The 27,890-nt window shown below is 50.7% G+C and overlaps 1 protein-coding gene across 1 annotated transcript; it reads left to right on the forward strand.

Moving 5' to 3' along the window:
* Window positions 1–1,488: 1,488 nt before the first annotated feature.
* Window positions 1,489–26,544, forward strand: OVOL2 (ovo like zinc finger 2). The gene is made up of 4 exons (XM_081552258.1): window positions 1,489–1,719; window positions 2,399–2,619; window positions 12,869–13,058; window positions 25,863–26,544. The coding sequence occupies exons 1-4, from the start codon at window positions 1,620–1,622 to the stop codon at window positions 26,174–26,176; spliced, it is 825 nt and encodes a 274-aa protein (XP_081408384.1). The 5' UTR covers window positions 1,489–1,619; the 3' UTR covers window positions 26,177–26,544.
* The last annotated feature ends 1,346 nt before the right edge of the window (window positions 26,545–27,890 follow it).

Consider the following 27,890-nt stretch of genomic DNA (forward strand, 5'->3'; position numbering starts at 1 on the left):
GCCGAGCCGAGAAATCCGTTACCAGGCTGCCGTGTCCCCAAGGGCCATTCCAGGGCGGAAGAGGACGGGGAAAACCGCTGTGTTGATTCTCCCGCCCTGTGGGCAGGTCGCTCTGCGGGTCAGGTTACAGACAGGTGAGTCGGGAGGTTGGGCGAGCGGCTGGCGCCAGGGTACACCGGGCCGGCCGCGCCCCCGCAGCCCCCGGAGCTGGCACACGTTTGATCCCCAGGAAGGGGGGTGACCCCACGGCCGTGGAGGCGGTGCCCTGCATCCCCGGGCACATCCGAGCAGGGGCGTGGGACCGGCGGCGGGCCCTCTATCCCCCAAAGCGAGTACAGCTGCTCTTAGAAACTTGGCATCTTTTTCTTACCAACTCCCCTTCCTTCCCTCCCCTCCCCCCATCCCTGGCCCTCCAGGTATAAAGGTAGATTAAACAAAAACAAAAACTCACACACAAAACAAAACCCAAACCCCAAACCTTAAAAACCCTAAGCTCTCCAGCCACGCTTCCAGTAGGGGCAGTAAGGGGAGGTAAACCCATCTTGACTGGCTTCCTGGAAAGTATTTCCCAGCCTCAGAATTTGGGGAGCAAATGGTTGGGGGAGGCAATCATGGGAGTGCACGAGGATAAGAAAATTGTTTTGAAGCTGCGTTTGCATAACTAGCACTTGGCTTTTTTTCCAGCGTGTTTATTTAGGGGTAAGAGGGTTCGCGGGATGGAAGGGGCTTGGGGTGGAAGCAAACGGACTGGTTTTTCTTAGATTGTATGGCACAAAATAACGTGTTCTGAAGATGCTGAATTAAAAAAAAAATTTTTTTTATACTGTGTTTACTGGGGGGAGGGGGAGCTGTTGTAGATGAAGGGGAACCGAAGCCCCCAAGTTCCCTCTTTACCGGATCAGAATCCCGGGTGTCTCCCCCGGCCTCCACACAACCGAGACTTCAGCAAACCCAGGAATGATCCGCAAGGTCCAGAGACGCTGAGCCATTTTCTGGCTTGCTTGTCGGAGACGAATCCACGGGTGGGGGCCGGGGGGCGGGCACTAGCGGGAGGCCCCAGCTCTGAGGAGCAATGCCCGGGGAAGCGCGCGCCGGGCTTCCTTCCAGGAGATCGCCCTGAAGTGTCTGTGATGCGGCATGGGGCAGGGGGTTCAGAGAGAAGCGTCCTTCCCTTTTTACAAAGGGGAGGGGGGAGAATCAGACGTTAAATTCTTTTGCAAACATTCATGCCTAAGGAAGGGCTGGAACAGGCAGCCCCGGCCGCCGGAACCGGTCGGACAGGTAGCGAGCTTGTTGACACCGTTATGTTGCAGAGCGCATGCTCACTCCCAAGTTTCCTGGTGCCTTTTCTATTCCACCTTATGAAACTTTTTTCCTCGGCGTGGTCTCACCCGCGATTTCGGGCAGAGGTGTCGCGGAGCCCGGAGGCTGGGAGTCTCCGGGCGTGCGGGGGAGAGGCCGGGCCGCGAGGCGGCGGCGGGGGGCGGAGGGAGGGGGCAGGCGGGGCGGGAAGGTGGGCTCCGGCCGCTGGGAGCCGGGGACCAAGCCGCCGCCGCCGCCGCCTTTAGCGGGGAGCAACCGGGACTAGGGGGCCGCAGTCCGGGGAGAGGGCCCCCACGATGCCCAAAGTCTTCCTGGTGAAGAGGAGGAGCCCGGGGGTCTCGGTCCGCAGCTGGGATGAGCTCCCGGATGAGGAGAGGGCAGACACCTACATCCCAGGTGAGCGCCGCGCGGGGGCCGGGCCCGGGCGCCGGGTTCCTGGGGTGGGGGCAGGGGTGGCCGGGTCCCCTCTGCTCCACGACCCTGGCTGGACTCCCTCCGTACCCCATTCTCCTCCTTCGGGGCTGGCGGGGAGGAAGTTATTGGGGCGCGAGAGGACCGAGAGTGAGAGGCTGGGAACTCAGGACGCCCTGCACCCCCTCCCCCCTAGTGGGCGCCTCTAATTGCCCGGCGGCGGGATCGTTGGCTGCTGTGGGCAGAGGTGGCCCAGGAGGGGGACTGGGGACCAGGAAGGGGCAACCTCAATCCCACGTCCTCGGGGGTTGCACAGGGATGGGTCAACCTCTCCGGGGCTAGGTGGCTCGAGATCGAGTGCCCCCATCAGCGTCCCAGGGAGTGGAAATTTGGCGCGCGGTGTCCCCAGCCGCGCTTGGCCCTCCGTACCTCGTGGGCACGGGAACTGGGAACGAGGAGCGCACACCCCCCATCAGGATCCCGAGCTTGCTCGGGAGGCCGAGTCGGGGGCTCGCTCGCCCACCCCCGCGGCGTTGCCCAGTTGGCGAGGTGCCCAGGTCCGGGGAGGGGCGGCGGCGGCACCGCCCGCAGGTCAAACTGCCGCGGGCGCCCGGGCCTGACGCCGCGTGTCTGTGTGTGTCGGGGCGCCGCCCTCGCTCCGCAGTGGGCCTGGGCCGTCTGCTCCACGATCCCCCCGAGGACTGCCGAAGCGACGGCGGCAGTAGCACCGGCGGCGGCAGCAGCAGCGCGGGGGAGCCCGGAGGAGCAGAGAGCAGCTCGTCCCCGCGCGGCCCAGAGCGCGAAATCCCAGAGCCCGGCGACGGCGAGGGCCCCGATGGACACCTGGCGGCGAAGCAGCGCCCGGTCGCCAGGTCGAAAATCAAGGTACGGAGTCGACTCTGCCCCCGCCGCCACCTGCACCACGCCCTGGCGTCGAGCTCCCGGGGCCAGCGCCCCTCCCTGCCGCGCCCGCCTGCGCGCCCGGGCACCGGTGCACCCTGCGCGCCCGCTGAGCCGCTCCTGCACCTGCCCTTGGGCTGCGGCCAGGGCGCCTCCGCGTGTCCTCCTGCCTGCGGGCTAGCCGGCCGCTGCGCCCTGGAGACCCGCTCCCCGCGCTGGCACAGCCCTCCCGCGTGGCCTCTGGAGCTGCCCAAAGCGCTCAGGCACAGCCTCCTTCCCCCATTCTGTGCGTAGAGCCTGAAGCACAACCAGGCCGTCGGAGTTCCGGGGGTGGGAAAGTAGGGACCCCAGGCCCTAGGATCCCCTCCTCTGGGGCGCAGTTCCCAGCGCTGTTTGAACTCGAAGGGAGTTTCGCCCCGTTCCTTGCGTTCCGGAGACAGTCGTGGTAGCTTGGCACACGGTAGGTCTTTCACAGTAACAACTATTCCGAGTGCCAATTATAAAGTGCCCGTTAGACACGAGGTCTGTGCCGGGCACTTTTAAACTGGTGTTTATCAAATCTTCTTGAACCATATTGACGGATAATCGGATTCAACTGCAAATTGCCCCATGGCCCCGCCCGCAGTGGCTTGCAGTGTTTGTTTCCCTCTGTTCTCGAGCTTCAGTCCCCACCCCCCACCCAGCCTCTTGGAATTGTAGGCCACAGTTTATCACGACGCCCATCTGCGCTTTCCTGGGTGGAACTTCCAAGATTGCCTGCTCAAAGGTATCCGCTACCTCCAAGATTAAGTCCCATTCCACTGACTCACAGCCAGCCGGAGCCAGGGAGTGGTGTTTTTACGAATCATATGACCCCAGCTCCTAGCTAGGTGGGCCTTAATGCGAACCTTTGCAGGCTCCAGTCCCTCGGTGTAGGTGTTAATTCTTGGGCGCTCCTGGGCGGTCCCAAAGCGCCCCCTGCCCAGGCCGGGGGATGGGGAGGAAGCCCTAGAACACTGTGGATTGGGAAAACTTCCTCCGTTACTTTTGGTGGGAGGGGTCTTCCCTCCCCCATGCATATTCCTGGCTCCTGGGGCTTGGCTCTGGGATGGGCTGGGGTGATTTGGTTATGAATTGAGGCTAGATGCTTGAGCTGGGAATCCTTAGGAAAGACAGCTTTAAAGGATGCTGCCTACTGGGTGTGGGCATCCTGCTTGGAAAGGTTCAAAGTCAGCTGGTGGGAGGCTTTTCAGGGGCTGGTGGGGTTAAGTGGGAGGAACAGTTTGCCTGAGGCTGCTACCTCTGCCCTCCAGGAAGTTCTACAGAGTGTCCCACGTGCACGTTTATCACCCTGCTGGAAGGACAATTGAAACGTTGTTTTGGGGATGGTCCCAAGCTAGTTTAAACCTCTATCCCCCAACTGCCCACATTGCCCTGGAAAGAAAGTGGCAGGGGAAAAACATCCAGTCCCTTAACCACCATTTTAGGAGATCTCTGATGCCCCGGGCCAACAGCTCCACTGGGGCCCTGGATTAAGGGAATGAAGAAACCGATCTTATTCCCAGGATCCTTGTCTTGGTGCTGCCCCCGGGGGGGAGGGGGGTGGAGTGTAGAGTTTGCTCCTCAATCTTTAACTAAATTTCCAGAGGAGTTTTTGTTTACTGAGGCCGAAGTTCAGGTTCCTTCTCTCTGCTTCCACCCGAAAATAGGAGACATCTTGGCATCAAGATGCTCCAAGATTATAGAATTATCAGCCATGATATGGTCCATTTTCAAATGACTGGTCAAACCGCCCTTGACTTAGGGCGTGGTTTAACTTTAGAGTTCTGTGCGAAGTACAGTGAACTAAGAGGGGGAAGCCACCTGAGCAAGATGCAGTTTTTTCAATGACTTGAAGGCACTCATTAAACAGTTGGTTCTTAGAACCAGAGAAGGGCAGAGAGAAGCTCCATCCACAGCATTTAGTGCCTGCTGTACGCAAGGCAGCCAGGAGATAAAGTTGTGCCACCTTGGTGTTTCGGAACCATCTGACAGTAATGGTTAGGGTTCTGCGCTCTGGTTTTGCAAGTTGCTAAACATTCCAGGCTTCAGTTTCCTCATCTGTAAAGTGGGAGTATTAATAGTAATGACATTTGCCTCATAGAGTTGTGAGGATAAATAAGTCAAGCAGAAAACATGGTAGGTGCCCAGTAACTCCAGCTAGGATTCTTTGGGTTGGTGGAGAGACACAAATACTATATTAATTATTAACATTATTACAGGAAAATGAATGCTCAACCAGAAGCACAAGGAAAGATGCAATACATTCTGAGCAGAGGGAGGTTTCTTGGTGTGGATTCGAGGGCAGTTGAGAGAGTGGGAAGAGGCAGGCTTTAGGGCTGAGCTTGAAGCTTGAGTAAGAACAGGACTCTGAGCTGAAGGGAGGATGGGAAACAGGCCTGGGGTCAGGGAGAGTCAGGGTGAGGAGCTGGAAATATAGCTGGGATAGGCTGAGAAGGTATAGGGGCCAAGCCATGAAGTGTGGATGCTCCCGTAGGGGCAGATGAGGGGCCATGGGAGAAGGAAAACCTCATTTGGGTCCATCTCACCAGCTGTGCTTGGGGATACGTTATCTGTTTTGAGCCTCAGTTGCCTGATCTGTAAAATGGAGAAATAATAGAATGGGCCTCTCAGAAGCATTGGGGTAGACAGTGGATACAAAATGGTGAGCAATTTTCTTAGAGTATAAACTGCCCAGTGGGGAGTTAGCCAATAGTGAGTTGTGGCAGGTTTTGTTAACATCCAATATTTTGTTGCCCCCAGCAAGGACAAGGGATTTACCAACTGGATTGACTGGATTTAAGTATTATTTGAAAAAAACCCACCCATTTGATGTTTGGAAGGCAACATAAGCCTCATCCCTAACTCCTTGCCTGTTGACTTCAGTCTCCCAAGACAGAATTGGAAGCACCAATTCCCCCACCAACCTTGTAACTCACCATCTCCATGGCTGACCAGACTCCTCTTCTTGACTCTAGAGCCACCAAAGGTAGGGAACATTTCTAGTGGGCTCATATTTCCAGCAGCTGGTACAGTAATGCCTGACTCATAGGAGGACATAAGTCAACATGGAAGAGAAATACAGGCAGAGAAGGAGTCAAAAGTCCCTAGACATAAGTGACAGCATTTGGGGGAAAATAGGAAGGAAAAGGGGGAAAATGCTTGGAATGGATACTTGAAAAAGCTTAAATTAATTTAAAGGGGGAAAAGGGAAAATAGGAGAACAATGTGTGAGCTGCAGATGATGGTTAATTATGGGGCATTAAATGGGGTAAGTCTTTCCTGGTGGCTCAGATGGTAAAGAATTTGCCTGCAATACAGGAGAACTGGGTTTGATCCCTGGGTCAGGAAGATCCTCTGGAGAAGGAAATGGCACCCCACTCCAGTATCCTTGCCTGGAGAATTCCATGGACAGAGGAGCCTGGCGGGCTATAGTCTATGGAGTTGCAAAGAGTCGGACACGACTGAGTAACTAACACTTCCTTTCAAATTGGGGTAAAGAGAGACCAGGCTGAGCTCCCAGGAGTAACTCCCAGAGCCACACTGCAGAACTGGGCTGCCTAGGGAGCTGCTGCGGTGGCCACTATGGCTGCTGTTTGCCCATCATGATGCTTCTGCTAATGCAGGGTGTGAAACAACCGCTGCATACTTGCCTTGGCTCAGTTTACTCAGACCCGCCTGAAATCAAATCTCCAGCAATGCACGTAACTGGCGGAACCCAGGTCACATCTAAAGACCACAGCTGGGAGGGATTCTGGGAAATGTTGTGTCGCGCTTTCTAGCCTCTCCTATGCAGGATGGTCCACCTCAGAGCAGGGACAGAGGCTGAGCCTGTCCACCCACAGGATCTACTCAGGGACCCAGATGTGGTCCAGTCTCCTCATATTTATGGGGAGAAAGATAAAGCCAGAGAGGTTGTTTATAGAGTTCCTCACAGGTGCTAGTGGCAAAGCCCAACCCAAGGCTCCTTATTCTTTAGTATGTTGTGCTGTCGTTGTAGTGTTGTTGTGTAGTTGTGTTGTTGTGCTGCCACCTTAGCCACTAGTGTGACATGAGGGAACCTGAAGCAGTTTCTACCACGTGACAGGAGACAAAGCACAGGATTATCCCTCCCTCTCCCACACATCATGCCCAGACCCATGGACCTGTCCCTGGGAAGTGTAGGCATACATTTTGCAGACTACAAGCCCCATCAAAATCTCAGTGTGGGCACCTGCAAGTGTTTTAGCCCCTGTTTCTTCTGGATGATAAGGATATGTTCCCTTCAGCATCTCTGCATTTGGGAAGACTGCATTCTGCCACGTAGTGGAATTGTGACGCTTAAGGATGCAGGAAGGATATTTTTATCTCAAAGAAATTGGGGAATTACACTTAACACATTTTGAGCACTCAGACATAAGCAGATGTGTCAGTGGCAATCTTGTCCACATAGCCATGGAAGGTAGCCTAGACCCACGGTAGCCTACTGCAGGAAATAAGTCCATTAATTTAAGGAACTTGTCTGGTGGAAGCATCCACAGAAAATAAAGGATTTTTTTTTTCTTTTAGAAGTTGACAGGTAAGTGACCTTAGCCAGCTTTGAAGTTGGTCAGAGGGCCAGCCCAAGTCCCCACCTCCCTGAACGCTCCTGAAGTCTTCCGTAGCTCCGATACAATGATGGGTTTGTTTCTGCTGCAGAGGACTGTTTTTCAGAAGAACTAGAGGGGAATTTTGTATGTATTTTAAAACGAAAGCCGAGATCCTGAAGAAAACAGGACAGCAAATAAGAAAGTGCCAAGCTGCAGGGTTGGGGAATTAACTGTCTCTCTTCATCTGTCTGGCCATGAATTAATTGCCAATTAGTTAACGAATCTCCAGACTGATGTCACCTCCCACCCTCCATGGTAGCTCCCCACTTGAGTGCTCAGCCTTTTGGAGAGTTAATTTTGGATTCAGGGTGAGACTGTTAAACCTTTTCAGAAGATGACACAGTATCTGAAGCAGTACCTTGTAATTGCACACATTAATAATCTATATCAAAGCATGAGTATTGACACCAAATGGTAGCTTCTGGTTTTGTTGCCAGTGGAGGTGAGAGAATGTTGATTTTTGGAACTTTTTCAATTTCAGAGTTGCAGATGAAGGACTAGGGGCTAGTGACGCACACCGAGAGTTAGTTCCCTTTTTCTTCCATCAGTGAGAGGAAAACTCAAAAGACAGGTGGAGAAACAAGAGGTTTTGACCAATTACGTTTTATTTAGGATCACAGGACGCTGGAACTTGTCAAACTCTAAGAGTTAGGATTTACTGAGCAACCAGTATTCCTTAACAATCCCAAGAGGCAAGTATCATTATTGCCCACATTTTATGGGGGGAGGGGTGTGAAATTATCCTTAGAGAGGTTGAGTAACTTGCCTACTTCCCAGACTGTGAGTGGTAAAGCAGGATTTGAATTTAAGAAAAGAGCTCATCTAATCCCATTTGGGGCTTCCCCCGGGGTCTCAATGGTAAAGAATCCGCCTGCAGTGCAGGAGCCCCAGGAGACGGGTTTGATCCCTAGGTCGGGATGACCCCCCTGGAAGAGGGGGCTTCCTAGGTTGTGCTACTGGTAAAGAAGCTGCCTGCCAATGCAGGAGATGTAAGAGACTTGAGTTCGATGCCTGGGTCGGGAAGATCCCCTGGAGGAGGGCATGACAGCCCACTCCAGTATGCTTGCCTAGAGAATCCCATGGACAGAGGAGCCAGGTGGGCTACAGTCCAAAGGAAGGCAAAGAGCTGGACACGACTGAAGCAACTTAGCACACACACACATGGTGATCTTAAGAGAATGTGATACATCTATTACCATTCCAGTGATCTGCTGCTGCTTCACAGATAACCTCAGATTTAGTAGCTTGGTATGTGTTATGATATCTTCTAGTTCTGTGGCTTGACTGTGCTCAGCTGTGTGGGTTTTGCCTGGGGTTTCTCTTGCGGGTGCAGTCGGATGCCAGTGGGACTGGAGTCTCCTGGGCTGGATATCCAGGAGGGCTTACTCAGGTGGCTGGTAGTCAGTCTTCTGTCTTTTTTTCTAGCTGCTTTCATTATATGATCCTACCGTCTTTTTTTTATTTTGTAACAAGTCCCTATTGATGGACATATAGGTAGTTTTCCAGCCTTTTGCTATCACAGACCAAATTTCCAGGCGTATGTGAAGTGCGCTCTGTGCAATAAATTTCATCTTTAGAAATTTATCCTCCAAATGTTTTTCTGCAAAATTCTTGGGAATTTCTCCTTTTTTTTTTAAATTGATGTATAGTTGATTTACAATATTGTGTTAGTTTCACCGGTACAGCAAAGACATTCTGGTATACATATATATGTATATATATATATATTTTTTTTTTTTCCGGATTCTTTTCCTTTATAGGTTACTATTCAATATAGATATTGAATATAGTTCCCTGGGCTATACAGTAAATCCTTGTTGATTATCTATTTTATATATAGTAGTGTGTATCTGTTAATCCCATACTCTTAATTATCCCTCCTCCCCTCCTTCTTTCCCCTTTGGTAACTATGTTTGTTTTCTATATCTGTGAGTCTGTTTCTGTTTCATAAATAAGTTCATTTGTATTACTTTTTAGATTCTACATATAAGTGATATCATATCAGTTCAGTTCAGTTCAGTCCCTCAGTCGTGTCCGACTCTTTGTGACCCCATGAATTGCAACACGCCAGGCCTCCCTGTCCATCACCAACTCCTGGAGTCTACCCAAACCCATGTCCATCAAGTTGGTGATGCCATCCAGATCTTTCTCTGACTTCACTTGTATGATCATCTTTAGGTTTGTCTATGTTGCTGCAAATGGCAATATTTCATTCTTTCTTATGCTGACTAATAAGGCATCTCTCTTTTCTTTCTGATGAAGGAATTTTTCCTTCCCTTTTGCCATTTAAAAAATTTTTTTTGGCCATTCAGCACGTGGGATCTGATTTCTCAACCAGGGATTGAACGCGCACCCCCTGCATTGGAGCTTGGAGTCTTAACCACTGGACCGCCAGGAATGTCCCGTGCTTTCTTTCTGACAAGTGAACTAGTTTGGCAGAAGCTGGCTTTATCAGCCATGATCTTTTGCCTTTTAATTAACCCTACATCTTTCAAAGAGAGACTCTCTTCAGAGGCTCTGGATACAATTCATCAGTGTCTGGGGCTGGACTGCTCAGGACACATTTACAGGCAGCAGATGGTCCTTTCTGGGGATTCTCTGGATAAGCATTTAGCGGTGACTCTGTTTTCCATATTGTGAAATGGGGATGTGCATAAATGTGGAGAAATGGGAACCCTGCCTTCGCTGAGGCTTGTGGGAGAACTTTTCCTTTTACTCTGGGAAGACCAGAGGGAAGCTCCCTGAGAATGGGGTGCCTTCCCTCTGCAGTCCCCTTACTCCTCTTTGCTCCCCAAGGTTAGAGAGCTGTCTATATCTTGCTCAGTCAGATGGCCCGCTGGCCCTGCACCGCCTTCAGTGGTGACTGACCCCCTCCCCTCTGCCCTCAGCATTTTCTTCTTTTCAAACCAAAGAGTGTCACTGATATGAGATTTCCACCCTGGACAGTCATAGGAGGTATCTGTGTTGCATGCAGAGCATTTTAAAAATAGGAATTTACTGAGAAGATTAAAGTAAATAAGAGTCCAGGTTGGAACTGTGGTCGGCGTGTTCCCTGGGCACGTTGATGCCAGGCCTTCAGAAGACAGCTCTCCCTTTCTTCACGTTTCTAATCAGAATGACCAGGGTCATTTGCCTGTGTTCTATTTTATTAGCTGTGCGACCTCTCAAATGACCTTCTTCCTGTGTAGACTTGGCTTTGAGAAGCTCCAAGTACCCTTTGCCAAGATTTGGGCTATATTTAGTCTTTTTCACATCCCTTCAATGGAGGCAGTGACCAGAATGGGGACTTGGGCACTGTGGACGAGGAGGAGACCATGACCTGTCCTGGTGATGGGAGAGCCTTGGGCACAGTGGAGTTGCTCTGTCACATCCCACCACTTCAGCGGACACAGGGCAGAGGTGGGGTATGAGGCAGGAAGGTCTTCAGACTCAAGGCCCGTGGTCCTCTTGTATCTCCCAGTGCGCCCCACCTCCCACTGCCCTCTGACAGTCCAGTTCATCGGGGACCCCAGGTAGAGCCCTGCCCTTCTCTGCTTCTCTGGTTCTTCGGCTCTCTTCATCAGCTGCTCTCCAGGGCTCAGGTTAGCCAGGCTGGACCCCACGCAGCTCCTATTTCCCAGCCCTCTCCTGAATATTCTTTGCCCTTCCCCCATCTTCTTCCTCCTCTTTGACTGAGACACTCTTCACTTCCCTAGAAGTGTATTTCCTTGCACCAGGGCCACCCCCCCCACCCCCGTTTGGGGTTAGGTGCCCCTCTGAGCAGCCTCTTGCACCCTGGACTTCCCAGATGGCAGTGGCCTGTGCCTAGGCCTGTGCCTAGACCAGCCACTTCTTGGAGACAAGCCATCCTGATGATGGGGCACCTTCCAGCTCAGAGCACAGGCTCTGTCTGGGATTAGGCACACATTAATCTTGGCTGAGACTAAGATGGAGCAGTTGAGAATGAACCGCTGGAGGGGGCCAACTGAAAAGCCCTGCTCTGGGGTCTTCACATTCTGCCACCTGTGAGTCATTGCCCAGCAACTCTTTCTGACCTGCACGGTGCAGCGCTGCCATCTAGGCTTGGGGCCTGGGGACTGGAACCTGCACAAACACTTGCTGACTTCCACCAGGCATTTAGTTGAGGAAAACAGGTGAACCCTGAGGAAATGTTTCTGTGTGATGGAAGCCTCTGGAATGAGTTGGAATAAAGTGCTAAACCATCTGAAGGCCAGTCCTTCATGTCTCAAGTGTGGTCCGTGGACTGCACAGTGGCGTCTCCCGGGAGCTGGCTAGAAATGCAGCATTCAGACCCCAGCAGACCTCCTGAATCAGAAGTTGCATTTTAACAAGACCCCCAGAGGATTTGTGTGCACACTGGGGTTTGATAGGCTCTGGTATTAGGGGTACTGGGACAAGTTTGGGCAGGCACTGCAGAGCCTGGAGAAGCTTATCTGGGAGGGAACAGGTGAGCTGGGGCTTGGTGGAGGTGGTAACTTGGGTGGATGAAAGGAGGATGTTTGAGACGTGGAAGGTGTTAAGCCAGGAAAGGACCAACTCTTCTTGCGAATGACACTTGTCTGAAACAAGCTTTTTAGGTTCTTTTATGAATAGAATCTTGGCAGAACAATTGGGTCCATCTTCTAAAGGATCTAGGAAACCTTTGATGAACATAGCAGATTTGGTGTTTTACATCACATAGTTAAAGTTTCTATTTTCTTCCTTTGAGGCAGCAAATGCAGTTGAGAGAATGGAGCAGACCGTTCAGAACCTGGGATTTGACTATGGTTTTTCTGGTAATGAAGCTGTGGGATCCTGACCAAGTCCCTTCGGAAGCCAACTGTCATTTGTTCATGATTCTGGGTCAGGAGTTGGGGCATGGCTGGGCTAGGCCATTCTCCTCTGGGGTGATTTGTTCACTCAGCTGGTGATAGTCCTGGGTGGGCCGGAAGGTCCAGTGGCCCCTTATCCACACCTGGCACCTCACTGCTCCTCCGCCGAGCTGCTTGGGCTCCCTCACAGCATGGTGTGCTCCGGCTTCTTGGTGGCCTCTGGCTTCCAAAAGGGAAGAGGGAGAAAAGCCGCTGCTAGGTCTCTTGAGATCTGGAAGTGACACAGGCTCTGCCAGATCCAGGGGGCGAGGAGACAGTCTCTTTCGATGGATTCAACCTCAGTGCAGGCCTGGAAGGAAGGAATTGACTGTGGCTGTCTCTGGGGGCTCCCGGATGTTATCAGACCTACACTCCTCTCTTCTTTCTCCCTTCCATCTTCAGCACTGGCTTCCCCCTCAGGGTCCGAGGTGGCAGCTGGAGCTCTAGCAAGCAGGAAGGACTAAGGCCAGGAAGGGCACCATCCTCCCCCTTCCAGAGAGTGTATCTCAAGGGGCTGGTGGTCCCACCCCCACTTGCTGGGGGGCGGGGCGCCGCTAGAAATCAAGAGCATGGATGTAGAGGGAGCTGCCTTGTTCCACCTCGCTGTCCAAAGCCTACACCTGTTGGAAATTTTTAGTGGGGGTCGGGGCAGCCCGAGCCAAGGCCAACCCCTCCCTTACCCCCACCCCTACCCCCACCCCCACCCCGCACTGGACCTCACTCCCCTCTCTGCCCCAGTTCACCACAGGCACCTGCGGCGATGCGGCCCTGCATACCTGCGACCTGTGCGGCAAGGCCTTCCGTCTGCAGCGCATGCTCAACCGGCACCTCAAGTGCCACAGCCAGGTGAAGAGGCACCTGTGCAGCTTCTGCGGCAAGGGCTTCAACGACACCTTCGACCTCAAGCGGCATGTGCGCACGCACACAGGTGAGGGGGCGCGCGCACAGGTGAGGGGGCGCGGCGCGAGCTCCTGCGCCAAGAAGGAGGGAGCCCTGAGCAAAGCCGTGTTTCTGGAAGGATCGCGGGGCGGGGGTGAGGGGGGCGGAGGGAGGGCCATTTGGAGCCAGGCCGACTGCCAGCAGTGCCCCTTGGGGCCCGCGACCGCCCCCCGCCCCTCAGCCTGGTCTCGCCCCCAGTGAGATGCGGTTGGAGGCAGGTCACTGGTTGGAAGTGCCCTGGGATGCCCACTCGGAGCATCTAGGCGTCAGGTGCAGCCATCGGGCAGGGCTGACGCTGGAAGGCGGTTCCTGTGGTCCCTCTGCAGGTATTTTGTGCTTCTCTCTCGAGAAGTGAGCCTGTCTCAAAATGGCATCACGTTGGTTCCTCCTGGGAGCGCAGAAAGAGAAGAAAACACTCAGCGGACTTAGCGCTCTCCAAGCCTTCTGCGGGGGTGGGGAGGCAGGGTCGGGGTGCGGGAGGTCAGGCGGGCTGGCAAGTGCCTGCCCCCGAGCCTTTCTCAGCGCCCCCTTCTTATGCAGCAGGTCTGGGTCCCCACCAGCTCCTTCCACAGACAGCCCTGGGGGGGTGCCGGCTCCCCGCTCTGCCGGCACCTCTGATTGCTGGTAGCCTCCGTACTTTTGTGTAGGAGACGTCTGGTCTGCAGGCTTCTCCTTGAGGACCACACCTTTGCCAGAGAGATCCCTTGAGAATTCTAAGATGCCATTTCCCAGCTTGAAAAAAAAAAATCTCCAACTGTGGGCAGGATGAAATCCAAAGCCTCCATCTTGATGCGCTCCATATAACGCCCCTCTCCTTCCTGCTCCTATCTGCAAATCTGCCTTCTGTCTCAGCCCCTCCGAACCCTCACGCACCCCACTGGGCTTCATCCTCTTATCCCATCCTGACCAGCCAGTCTCATGTGGGTCCCTCTCGCTCTCCCTACAGTCCCTAGAATTTGTTATTTATAGTCCTGCTGATCCCTCAGGCCCTTTCAGGGTTCAGGGTCCACCCCCCCTCCCCGGCCCCCGGCATTTTGGGGGTGGGAAAATGTCCACTCCTCTCTTTCAGTGGGGCTCCCAGCTCCCCAAGCCCCATACAGGGCCCTTCTCGGATCCTTGCTATTGAGATTTCCTGTATAGACTCTGTCACACATTTTGTACTTAGGGTACTAGCCATGAGCTCCTTCCTGGCCTCAGAAGGGTGTCCTTCACCCCAAAGAGTGGTCTGGCATGCTAAAAGGTTTTTCTTTTTTCCTTTAAAAAAACTTTGCTAAAGTGAAATTTTCATTTAAATTTTCATTTAAATGTAACAATGCATCCAGAAAAGCACACATGTCATAAGCGCACAGTTTGAGAATGTAGGAGTTTCTAGAGTGAACACACCCATCTAACCAGCTGGAGTATTGACAGACCCTGTAAGTCACTGCCCTGCCCCGCACCCCCTCTGGTCACTGTCACCTTACCTCCGAGAGGCACTGTTAGCCTGACTTCTGGCAGTATCACTGACTGTTGTCTGGCTTTGAATGTGATGAAAGTGGAATCAGTAGAGGATGCTCTCTGGGGTCTGGCTTTAATGCTTTCATTTCAGTCCTGAACATGAGAGAACCTGTAAAAGTTTGACCTCTGTGTGGCCAGGCTGACACCTTGGGTTGAGGCAGGAAGAATGCTTAGGGAGTGGCTGGTGGTAGGGTAATTGTTGAGAGTCCTGAATAGGGTGAAAGGTCCTATAGGCGGTAGATGGTCCTATGAAAGGTGGACGGGTTCTGTGGTTGATGGGGCAGACCCAGCTATCAGTGGACCCAACAAGTGGCTACAAAGCTGGTCTAATAGGCAACTAACCCAAGGGATTGAGAAACTGGGGACCAGTTGTCCAGTCATTTGTCATTGGTTGTCCTGGAGAGTTCCTCAGCTTTGCATCTTTTTCTGAGGATGTTGTTGAGTGCATGGCCTATTTCTTCTGCAACTCTTTGCCTGGTGGGTTCTCTGGCCACTCCCTGACCCTGAATCCTGGCCTTTAAGACAAAGTGAAGGGGGCTTGGGGAGCATTGTGGGCTGCTGGTATGGTCAGTTGGAGTAAACATGGAGCTGCCTCATCTGTGACTGAGTTAATTCTCCGTTAGTGGAAATATGAGGGACTGACCACTCTCACGGAAGAGTTTACAAGTTGAATTGGTCACATAGTGGTTAAGAAATCCAGATCTGAGCTAGCTGTCTGTGCAGGCTTGTCCAAATTACTTTTTTTTTTTTTGCTTTAGTCTGTCCATCTCTAAAGTGGGCATGGGGTTTTAATACCTATCACCTAAGTGATGGCTGTGAGATTTCAGGGCAATAATGGTGTATAAAGTGCTTTGCACTCTGTAAGCACTTAGTTAATATGAGCTATTAGAGGTGGTGAATGTTGAAATAGTTGGCAGAGTTTTCCTGAGGCCTGAAGACTCACCTCTGTGCTTCCAGAGACCTCAGCCCACATAGAGAGAAAGAACCCAAACCCTGGACTCCCCAAGAAAGTCAGCAGGTGTGCCAGACAGAAGAGAAAGTGGCATCAGGGAGGCTTCTTGGAGGAGATGTCCGCTTGGTTGAGCCCTGAAGGAGGAGCAAGATTTTTATAGACCTCTAGTGACTGCTGAAGGAGAGGCCGAAAATCCCTGGGATCCCGCAAGCTAGGCGGTACGGCCCTCCCACCAAAAAAATCGTGAACTCTAAAATTACAAAGTGACTTGATTTTTTTTTTTTTTGGCCGTACCATGCAGCATGTGGGATCTTAGTTCCCTGACCAGGGATTAAACCCTCACCCCCTGCAGTGGAAGAGCAGAATCGTAATCACAGGATCTCCAGGAAAGTCCAAGTGATTTGCATTTGAGTCTCTATTGGACAGTTCTTAGATCATTGAATCTATAGATAATGATTTTAATTTTTTTAATCAGAATTTTAACTCTTAAAGTGACTCCTCCTTAAGTTTCTTAAGGAGCCCAGAGCCAGTTCTAGACCTCTGGTTTTCTGATGCTCAGCCATGTCCAACTCTTTGCAACCCTATAGACTGTAGCCTGCTAGGCTCCTCTGTCCATGGGATTTCCCAGTTAAGAATACTGGAGTGGGTTGCTATTTCTGCTTCCAGATCTTCCTGACACAGGGATCGAACACATATCTCCTGCATTGCAGGTAGATTCTTTACGGTGGTTAACAAAAAGTATTAAGGAAATGTCTTGAACCTGTTTTCCCTGCTCTGGTTTATTTTCTGATGGCGACTTGCCTCCAGGTAATGATGAACCAGAGAGGGGAGTCAAGAGCTTGTTGACAAATTAGCTGCTGGCAGATCAACAAAAGGCCACCAGCTGTGGTGATGCTGCTGAGCGGGAGCTGGAGGGACAGACCTGGCCTCCTGGCTCAAGAGGCCCGCCCTGTAAGCTCTGAGCTCTATGCCAAAGGGATAATTGGTAAAAAGAGCAAAAACTTGGGGGTCCTCTGACCTTGTAGCTCATGTGAACCACCTCACTAGCTCCAAAGAGCTCACCAATATTCTGTGAACTTGGCTTTGCCTTTAGTTGAGACGCAGATGCTGGATTTTTGCTCTGGACAGCGACAGGTAAATGTTGTATTTGGACTAGAAGCAAAGATGTGGACAGTTTTCCCAAGTACAGTAGCTAGTTCAGTGAAGGTTACAGTTGCTCCCAGTCCGGTTGGGCCAGTCCATGACTAATCTCTGGACCCTTGTTTTGAGAATTGGAGGGACAGTGTTGAGAGGTGGACAGAGCTGGGTGGGGCCCAAAGAGCAGGGTGAATTCCCTCCCCCTCATCTCCTCCTGCCCTCTGCAGCCTCAGAGAGAACAGGGCATCTAAGGAAAGACTCAGAACAGGAGGAAACATCTTGGAAAAGACCCAGGGAAACCGGAGCCTGGAAATGTCTGACCCTAATATCCAAGTAGATGAAAGAAAAGATTAGACTTCTCTTTTGCATATGACTTCACCAAGGAAAGAGCAGATCAGGGATGTGCGAGTGAGGTGGAGGGTTGGGGGGAGTAGCCATGTGACGTCTGACTCCAGGTTGAAAGAAACTGGAATAGAAAGAAGCTCTGTTACCATGTTATTTGGCTGTGCCCGGTCTTAGTTGTGGCATGCGGGATCTTTAGTTCCCTGACCAAGGATTGAACCCGGGCCCCCAGCATTGGGAGTGCATAGTCTTAGCCACTGGACCACCAGAGAAGTCCCTGAGATGGTGATTCTTATAAACCGATGTATTGAAGGGTGGGCTCTTGGGAGAAGCCTGCGAGGCACGGGGGAGCTGCGCAGGGTAGCAGGGAAGTGGCCCTAGCCTGATCCCACCGGGGTCTTGGGTGGGACTGGCTTTATGGCCTGTCCTGCCCCAGGCAAGTGGGGGCCCACTCAAGGGGGTCTGGTCAGGGAACCAAGAGCACTCACTGCACACAGAATAGAGGGATTTGTTCTGTTTGACAGGAGTTGACAGGGTCACTGAGGCCAGCGTCAGGTCAAAATGTGACAGAGGACGGAGGGAGAGAGTGGGGGAGAGCTTTCAAGAAAGGAACATATATTCAGTTCACAGCCCATGAAAAATGTCATGGGTCTGTTTTTAGAGAATATTCTTTTGGCTTTGTTTAAATCTTTTAGGTTGAACCAGCTGGCCATCCACGGAAGGAGATGGTTTGGTTTTTTGGTGGAGGGAGATCTGTCATTTAGAGTAGAATGTAGCAACCAGCATGGGCCAGACTCGGTACTCACCGTCTCTGCCCTTGATGCCTGGGGACCCTGAGCACCGCTGGCACCTGGGGGCGAGATGAAATGCCGAGTCACGTCTGCGGAGGTGTCAGGTGTGTGGTCTGTGTGTTGTTCGTCACTGTGACCAGATGTGCCAGGCTCATCAGATAAGTACAGCTTTAATTGAAAGCATTTTATTTTCCTCATTTTTAAAAGAGACTACTTACTGTGTGAAAGACTCCAGTCGACATAGAAGCTATAAAGGAGAAAGCATAGCTGCTGTAACCAGCTGAAAAGGGCACACACGTCTGGGGTCACCCACTCAGTTTGTGGGAGGCAGAGCACGTAACCCATGTTGGTTATACCTTTACAACTCTGGCTAGAATAAGAGTCAGTTCAAGGTGCTTGTCATTCCTATGGAAGCTTCTGAGTTCCATGGGGGGAGACTGAGGAATTCAGGTTGGAGGTCACTTGAGGGAATGGGGGGGCTGTTGACCAGAGCAGTTGTGTGCCCTGCCCCCACCCCCACCCCAGCCCCCAAGGGGGGCCTCTGGCCTTATCTTCCATCGGGGCCACATTGAGAAAGAGAGGAGGCCAACAAATCCCGTCTTGAATGAAGAGGAGGAAACGATGGTGTCGTTTGTTTGGAGGCGAAAGGAAAGGAGTGGAGAGATTGGATTGGGAGGAGCACAGGCTGGGAGAGGTGGAGTGGGGTGCGTGCGGGAAGAACAGAGTTACCTCCACTTCTCCCACCCCAGGGAGCTGAGGAGCAGAACACAGACTCCTTCACTCAACAAGCTCTCCCCTCTTTGATTTTGACTTAGGTTTTGGCTACAAAAAGTCATATAAAAGGGAAAGAATGAAAGAAAGAAAGAAAAAAAAAAAAAATGAAGTCTCTTCTCCACACCAAGCCCTATTTCCACTCTTGAAAGCAAAGGGAAGTCCCTCAGTCATGTCTGATCCCATGGACCATAGTCTGCCGCACTCCTCTGTCCATGGGATTTTCCAGGCAAGAATACTGGAGTGGGTAGCCATTTCCTCCTCCAGGGGATCTTCCCAGCCCAGGGATCGTACCCAGGTCTCCCACGTTGCAGGCAGACTCCTGACCATCTTGAGCCACCAGGGAAGCCCCTCCTGAAAGCAAACCATCATTTAGTTTTTTTCCCCAGAAATTTTTAGTACACACTGCTTTTTCATGTACTATGTATCTGGGAGACTGTTTCCTATCTGCACAGGCGGAGGTGTCTCACTCTGTTGAATGGGTGTCAGAGCGTTTCTTATTGTGAGATGATGATGTAATTTCAAATATGGAGGCACTATCATTTTTTTTCTTGATCCAAATGTAACACTGTCTTTCATTTTCAGGTATTTTTTTCCTTTCCTCCCTTCCCTATTTCTTTTGTTTCTCTCCCTCTCTTCTAATTTTAGAGAACACAATCACAAATCTTCTTATATATCCTTTGCCTACTTGTGTGAGTCTTCCTGTAGATAATTTCCCTGAAGCTGGCTGAAGGATAGACCCCTTCTGATGTTTATGGGCGTGGTCACATTGCCTCTTGCGGATGTTGCCCTAAATGTCCACTCCCAGGAGGAGGCCTGCAGAGAGCTTTTCGAGGAAGGCCACTTTTGAATAAAGTTCAGTAGAGGAGACTTAGATACAGCAAGCAGAACAAAACAGATATTGCCAATGACAAAGACTTTTCTTTGAGGATATGTGAGATGAAGCTTGATTTGGCAGTAGAAATAGAACATTTGAAAAGAAGGAACCCTTTGTGATAACCCACACACAGTATTTTCTGGACTAGGTGATACAGGCCCACAGCATAGCACTGAAAGTGGCTGGGGAAAGAAGTCTGTTCCCACCTCTCTCCACCAGCTGCCTAGGGACCACATTTTAATATTTTATATATTTTTTCTTTTTTTTTTTTGCCATGCCACGTGGCATATAGGATCTTTGTTCCCCAGCTAGGGATCGAACCCAGGCCCCCTGCAGTGGAAACATGGAGTCCTAACCACTGGACTACCAGTGAAGTCCCTAGGGACCACATTTTAAAATGTTATCCTTTTTTAAAAAATTTTATTTTTTTATAATTATTTTAATGCTTTTTTAAAATTTCATCGCATGTCTGTTCCATAATGCTTTTTAACAAATGCTGTTTTTTTTTCAATCACTAACATGCTTTTATTTTTGTCATTGACAAATGATACTGTGATTGAATCATTGTTTTGGCGCCTTAAATATTACTTAGGTGTACATTAAAAATATATGTCTACATTTAAGAAATGTAACACATTAAAGAAGTCCTCTGTAAATAGTGTTGTTTTATCACTAAGTCATGTTTGACTCTTTTGTGAGTAGGAAATTGCAACCCACTCCAGTATTTTTGCCTGGAAAATCCCATGGGCAGAGGAACCTGGCAGGCTACAGTCCTTGGGGTCCCAAAAAAGTCAGACATGACTTAGCAACTAAACAACAAGAAATTCTAAAAAGTGCCTTTGCACTCTTTTGACCTGGATTGTAGGCACTTGAGGCTGGATCCCGTTGAGTATTTACTGTTTGCTGGATCCTTGGCTCATGAGATCTCAGTTACTCCTCAGAGCAGCCTTACAAGGGGGTATTAATTATTGTCCTCATTTTACAGGTGAGGAAACTGAGGCATGGACTTGGTTGATGAGTGGCTGATGGGTAATGCCTGGATTTCCAGTGGCCTTGGACTCTGTTACTGTCTAGGTGTCGGGGATGGTGTCTTTCATTTCTGGAACCCCACTCCCAGCACAGACACGATTGGCCACTGCTCAAGAGCATTCATGTCCAAGACAGGGAGAACTTGGCATCGGTCTCCCTCACCTGGGCTCCTCTCTGGCCACCTTCATCGCTGACCTCCAAGTCTGTGGGGGAAAGGAGGACTCAAGTAGGCAGGAACTTGTTCCCAAGCCCAGAGTCACCAAGAGGCAGCTGCTGTGTGACAAGGTCTGCTTGCCCCAGTGAGTGAGGGGTGAATGTGGTGATGGGGTGGGGGGAGTAGATTTGCAGAAGTCACAGTTAACTGCAGTAACGAGGTGTGAGGACCTCCTGTCTCCCATTGCCCGCCTCTGTCATCCGCACAATGCAGGGCTCTGATACCCTCTCGCCCTTGCCATGCAGGCTGCGCTGGGTGCGGTGCCCATAGAATTCAGCTGAGCAGCTGGATGAAGAGAGGAAGGAGAAGTGACTCTGCATGTGGACTTGTCTGAGGGGCAGGGCTCAGGACAAGCAGGGCAGCCCTGTCCACCCCCCTTCTCAAGCCACCATGGGGTGGGGACCTCTAGGAGTAGGGTGGGAAAAGCACCCACTTCCAGAATCCAGGAGTCATTGCTCCAGGTTAAAGCTGGTGAAAGTGTGCTGGTTTCCCCACCGGCTGAATTTGGATGTTTTAAAATAGTAGCAGGCTGTTTCCAATCCCTCCTGAAAGGAGCAGCTGGTCTCTGGGTGAGTTTGTCTTGATGAGCTTCGGGTTCGAAATCAGGGTGATTCTTGATTGGGCAGCTGCCATGTGGGCCCAGAGGCCTGGGTAACACAAAGCCCCTTGGGGCCCAAACATGCAACCTACATGGTGTATTTCTTTGGGGCAGGTGTCATCATCATAGCCCCTATGTTTGTAGAAGACTAGCCCCCAAGATGTGACTGACCTCTCTTTTCCTGCGCCAGTAGGGTTCATTCATTCATTCATTGAAAAATGATTTGACAGTGACAGTGTTTGTTGCTCAGTTGTGTTTGACTCTTTGCGATCCCATACTGTAGCCTGCCAGGCTCCGCTGTCCATGGGATTCTCCAGGCAAGAATACAGGAGTGGGTTACCATTTCCTCCTCCAGGGGATCTTCCTTTCTTTTCCTGGGCCAGGAGAGTTCATTCATTCATTCAAAAATGATTTACTGAGCACCTATTATGTGCCAAGTGCTGAGCATTATAATGAAGTTTCTTTTGGCAGTTTTTCTGGAACCTGCAGAATATAATACAGGCCTGCCTTCTGCTTGGGTGGGCTGGAGAAACACCCCACCACAACAATGAGCTGATGGGATTTTTTTCACACTGTGTGTTAGAGGCAGTGATGGAGGCTTCTGGATGTGGAAGCATAGTGGAAGCCATTCAATTGTTCAGGTGGTTGAATCAGGGTGGGGAGTATTTTTTTTTTTTCATTTTGACTTCCTTTATTGTCTGTGTAACTTCATAAACAGATATAGCTCTCCAGGAAGCACCATTAAGGCACTGGCGACTTGTAACCTTGGGGAAAAGACTGGGGTGCATGTCTGCCTCAGACACCCCAAGTGGCTGTCCTATGGCTTCATCTGGCATCGCTTCAGACCTCAGCATAAGTAGCCTCAGCATCACCTGGGAACCTGCTAGAAAATACAGGTTCTTGGCCCCACCGCAGAACTGGGATCGCCAGTGAGGGTGGGGGGCCCAGAATCTGTGTTTTGACAAGCCCTCTGTCCAGGTGATTCTGTTTCGGACTCAAATTTGAGAACCACTGCTTTCGCTTGAATCAGGTCTAGGGTGGGGGCTCGAGGCTCTGCACTTCCAACAAGCTCCTAGGTGATGTGATGTGGGGTGGACCACACCTTAGTACCAGGTTGTACAAAGCAGCATGATGTGATGCGAGGGTGTGGGCTGCAGCAGCGCTTCCTCAATCTCTATAGTCTTTAAAAGATGGGATTTGGGTGAAGCTGAACGACAAAACACCGTGGTGCTGCTAAAAAGGGATGAAATCAGGCTGTAAACACTACTGTGGTAAAATCTCCAGGACTATTTACTTATTTTTATTTTTTATTGAAGTATAGTTGTTTTATAACTTTGTATTAATTTCTGTTGTGTAGCAAAGTGGTTTAGTTATACATATATGTTCTGTTTTGGGGCTTCCCTGGTGGCTCAGATGGTAAAGAATCTGCCTGCAATGCAGGAGTTCTGGGTTCAATCCCTGGGTTGGAAAGATCCCCTAGAGAAGGAAATGGCAACCTACTCCAGTATTCTTGCCTAGAGAATCCCATGGACAGAGGAGCCTAGTGGAGTCAGATACAACTGACTCCGCTCTTGTAAACAGTCAGATACAACTGAGTGACTTTCACTATATGTTCTTTTTTTTAAAATATTCTTTTCCATTGTGGTTTATCATGACATATTGAATATAGTTCCCTGTACTGTACAGTAGAACCTTGTTTATCCATTCTATATATAATAGTTTACATCTGCTAATCCCAAACTCCCATTCAATCCCCGCCCCCCCCACTTGGCAACCACCAGTCTGTTCTGTCTGTGCTTCTGTTTCATAGATAGTTTCACTTGTGTCATATTTTAGATTCTACATATAAGTGATATCATGATATTTGTCTTTGTCTGGCTTACTTCACTTACTGTGAACATCTCTAGTTGCATCCATGTTGCTGCAAATGACATTCATTATTTCATTCTTTTTAACAGGTGAGTAGTATTCCATTGTATATATGTACCACATCTTTAGCCATTCATCTCTTGATGGACATTTAGGTTGCTTCCATATCTTGACTATTGTAAATAATGCTGCTGTGAACACTGGGGTGCATGCATTTTTCTGAATTATAGTTTTCTCTGGATATATGCTTGGGAGTGGGATTGCTGGGTCATATGGTAACTCTATTTTAGTTTTTTGAGGAACCTGCATACTGTTCTCCATAGTGGCTGCACCAATTTACATTTCCACCATCAGTGTAGGAGGGTTTCCTTTTCTCCACACCCTCTGTAGCATTTATTTGACTTTTTAATGATTGCCATTCTGACTGGTACCCTAGGAATATTGTTAAGCAAAAAAAGTAGATTTTGAAGATATCTTTTAATAGTTTGCTTCCATTAAAGCTAAGATAGTAAAATCGTAATAAATTTCATTGTTGTATAAATCAAATAAGCATTTTAGAGTGTGAATTTTAATTTTCACTATTTTTTCAGCAACTCAATTTTTTCTTTTTTTGGCTGCACCACGGGAGCATGCAGGATCCTAGTTCCCCTACTTGAGATCAAACCCGTGTCCCTTGTGATGGAAGTGGGAGTCCTAACCACTGTACCATCCAGGAAGTCCTTGAAAATACTTATCTTGATTGATGGTTTTGTATACTCTTAAATTTTGAGCCTAAAGCTTTGGGGATTCCTGTGGGAAGTGGTCCTCCTGGCCACCAGGCCCTGAGATGGTCTAACTACTTGCAGCCTCCTCTCTGCTCCATGGACCTCTCTGGACTTCTAGAAGCCCCATCTCACCCAGTGGGGTACCCATGGGGGCGTGAGGGTGACTGTCATTTGATTGCTGAGCTTTGCTCTGTATGGTACCTGTGGCCTCTCCAGCCAGGAGGCAGGCCCCACTGATAGTAGACCAGATTTAAAGTCAGCACGAGATCTAGGTTGAAGATGCTTTCCTGACTGTAGCTAATGCCATCATTGCCCTACCCCTGCCCCTGTCACTTCTGAGCACATCTGTCCATGTTGAAGCTGACCACTGTGGGTGTTCTTGCTGGAGGCCCCCCACCCCCACCTCCAGGCAGGCAGGACCTGCTGGGGAGAGAGAGCCCCACCCTCCAAGGGCGCTCTCCAGGGTGCTGGCTGAGCAGAGGGACAAAGACCCCAGCTCCCGAGGGGCAGGGTGACTCGGAGGTGTGTGTTCTTCTCTGTCCCATACCTTGCCTGACCTGTTGGACCCTGGTTGCCCACTGACTGGATGACCCCTCCTCACCACCTTGTCATCTTCTCCCTTCCCTGAAGGTGGGGAGTCACCTTACACTGTTCCTGGGGTCTCCCTTCCTGGAGGCACCTTCCAAATACCTCCTTCTCCAGGAAAACCCAAACTAAAATAAAAGCATGGTTTACTCTGCCCACTCTGAAACCCAAACATTAAGGCAGGCAAGTGAGAAGATTAGAGTACCTCCTCTTAAAGCCAGGTGGTAGAATTTTGCTGTTTGCATCTGTTTTTATTATGTTTGCTCTGTGGACAATTTTGTCTCCTCATATTCATTTTCCTCATATTCTTCATCCTTGGTTATGGGGATTCTTTTTTTCTCCCTATTTCCCCAACCCAGGAGCCCCTGACAAGTATGTTTCTCTTGTTTCTTGGGGGAGTTGGACTTTACTGCATCTAAGTGATACCACACACTATTTGTCTTCCTCTGTATGGCTCATCTCACTGAACATAATGTCCTCAAGGTCCATCCACATTGTTGCAAACGGCAGGATTTTCTCCTTTGTCTTGGCTGAATGATACTCCATTGTAGATATGTACCACATCTCCTTTATCCATTCATTTGTTGAGGGGCACTTAGGGTGTTTCCATGTCTTGGCTGTTGTGAATAAAGCTACAGTGAACATGGGTGTGGAGATAGCTTTCTGAGATCCTGTTTTCATTTTCTTTGGATAAATATGGATAGTGGGATTGCTGGATCATATGGAAGGTCTGTCTTTAAGTTTTCAAGGAAACTCTACCCTGTTCTCCACAGTGGCTGCACCAGTTTACATTCCCACCAACTGTGCATGAGGGTACCCTTTTCTCCACACCTTCTCCAGCATTTGTTACCTCTTGTCTTATTGATAATAGACATTCTGACAGGTGTGAGGTGATTTCTCCTACCTTGTTCAATCGCTAAGTCATGTCTGACTCTTTGTGACCCCATGGACTGCAGCACGCCAGCCTCCTCTGTCCTCCACTATTTCCTGGTTTGCTCAAACTCATATCCTTTGAGTTGGTGATGCTATCTAACCATCTCATCCTCTGCTACTCTCTTCTCCTTCTGCCTTCAATCTTTCCCAGCATCAGGGTCTTTTCCAATGAGTTGGCTCTCCTACCTGCATGGTGGCAATTTGCACTTTCCTGATGATTGGTGGTGCTGGGCATCTTCCCTTGTGTCTCTCAGCCCTTCGTATGTCTTCTTTGGAAAAATGCCTATTCAGTTCCTTTGCATGTTTTGTGAATCGGATCATTTGGGAGTTTTTTGCCATTGGGTTGTATGGGATGACTTTTAATGGCCTCATAGGTGGGAGGCTCTGGCTTGGCCTTGACCCACTGGTTCTGTGTCTGCCCCTTGCCCCTGCAGGCATTCGCCCCTACAAGTGTGATGTCTGCCACAAAGCCTTCACCCAGCGCTGCTCCTTGGAGTCCCACCTAAAGAAGATCCATGGGGTGCAGCAGCAGTATGCCTATAAGCAGCGCCGGGATAAGCTGTACGTCTGCGAGGACTGCGGCTACACGGGCCCCACCCAGGAGGACCTGTACCTGCATGTGAATGGTGCCCACCCGGGCAGCGCGTTCCTCAAAAAGACATCCAAGAAACTGGCAGCTCTCTTGCAAAACAAGCTGGCATCCTCGCTCCAGGGAAATGCCAATCTGAGCGAGGAGGAGGAGAAGTAGGAGATGGGCCTGGATGCCAACTCTGCCACGTGTCCACGGATTCCTGGTCTTGCAGGTCCCCTGCCCCACGTGCTATTCCAGAGTCCAAGTGGTCCGTTCATCTCTCTGTCCTGGGGGCCTCATTGGGGGCTCCGTGCCAACACTGTTGTTGATAACAGTGGCATCAGGCCCCTGTCACCCGGGCCCTCAGGAACGCTATCACACTAATGGAAGCTTGTGGAGGGGTGTGATCACCATCTGGGTCTAGTTTTCGTTTTTGTTTTGTTTTTAGGATTTTCACACGTGGAGGCAGGGGTGTTCTGAGAGAAACACCCTTGGAGAGATTGATATGGTGCCTTGAAATAAAAGTACTTCCACTTGAAATACTACTCCAGCAAGGAAAATGAATTCTGTTATTCTGAAAGCATTGGCCGGAATTATTCTAATAAAGGGGACATCCTTGTGGAATTATCCGGCTCAGAATACAACAGGAGAGTGCTGACCTGGTGCTCCCTGTCCAGGGCTTACCGCGGGACCTTCGACTTCAGGTTGTTTGGGGGTCGATGTTTTGTACTAGTGGGTGGGTTTGAAGAAGTGAATCTTGAGCGCTGGGTAAAGGTAAACATATGGCTGGAGAGCTGGGCAGAGGCGCTGGGCTCGGCTTGGATGGGCTCACAGACACTCTCGGTGGCCAGGGCGTTCCTGTGGAGACGCTCTGGCTTCCGGGGCCAGGCCTGCTGGCTGAAGGCCGTTGTCCACCCTCCTTGAGTCTGTCACTGGAGCCAAGGCTGGAGCATGAGGAGCCCCGGAGCATACTCAGTGCCCTTGAGTGGTGGTGGTGGGGGGGACAGTGGTGGCATCAGTATCTCCTTCAGGGCCTGTGAGTGCTGAGCGCAGTGACCTTCGGCCACCTGCACCTCCTCACCTGGGACGTTAGCGATAAAGTCGGCCTGAGACTGAGATGGAGCAAAAGGGAAGCCAGGGAGGTTTCCAGGGTCCCCCCATACCTGGAGGGGTGGGAGGAAGGACCCGGATCTCCCCAGAGCCACTGTGGCCAGGAGAGGTTTACTCCAGTCCCAGGAGCTGCCTGAACCAGGCAGGAGGTCTGATCCACAGCACCTCGTTAGACTTCGCTGCCCCTTGACCCCTGGGCGCTGGCCGAGTGCACAGGTTCATTTCCCCTCTGGAAAGTTAAGAAAACCTTGGCCTTGGGGCTAGTCTGGGAACGTTCCGACCACGTGGCCGTTTTCTTCTTTCCTCCCTGCCCGCATGGTCCTCCCCCTCTTCCCTCCCCCATCGCTTCCACCTTCTCTCCCCCACTTCCTCCCCCTGCCCCCAACACTGTGGTCAGGCCTAAGGCTGCAGTCTGGTTTAAGTGGTACATCCTGTAACTCAACGCTTCTCTGTGGAGTCAGCAACACTTTTCTTCAGAAGGACGGAAGGAGGAAATAAATTCTCTTTTCACACCTATGATGCACCAGGCACCAAGCCAAGCATGATGTTCTCTGGTCGCTCCTATAGGGTCAGCATCTCTGTGCCTGGAGCTGCGGCTGGAACTGGCCGCTGGAGGAAGGGTCCAGGGATCCTAAATCTGGTCAGAACTCCTTTCCCCTCCTCTCTCCACCCTCCCTTCAGAAAGGAAAGACAAGGCCTCAGGTTCAACGTTGGCTGTACCTGAGGCTGGTGTGAGACAAAGGCAGGCTTTGGGGAATCCTCACCACCTGTGTCACCTGCC

This window comes from Giraffa tippelskirchi, chromosome 13 (assembly GCF_054371585.1).
Source record: "Giraffa tippelskirchi isolate mGirTip1 chromosome 13, T2T-mGirTip1v1.2.pri, whole genome shotgun sequence".
Taxonomy (NCBI): domain Eukaryota; kingdom Metazoa; phylum Chordata; class Mammalia; order Artiodactyla; family Giraffidae; genus Giraffa; species Giraffa tippelskirchi.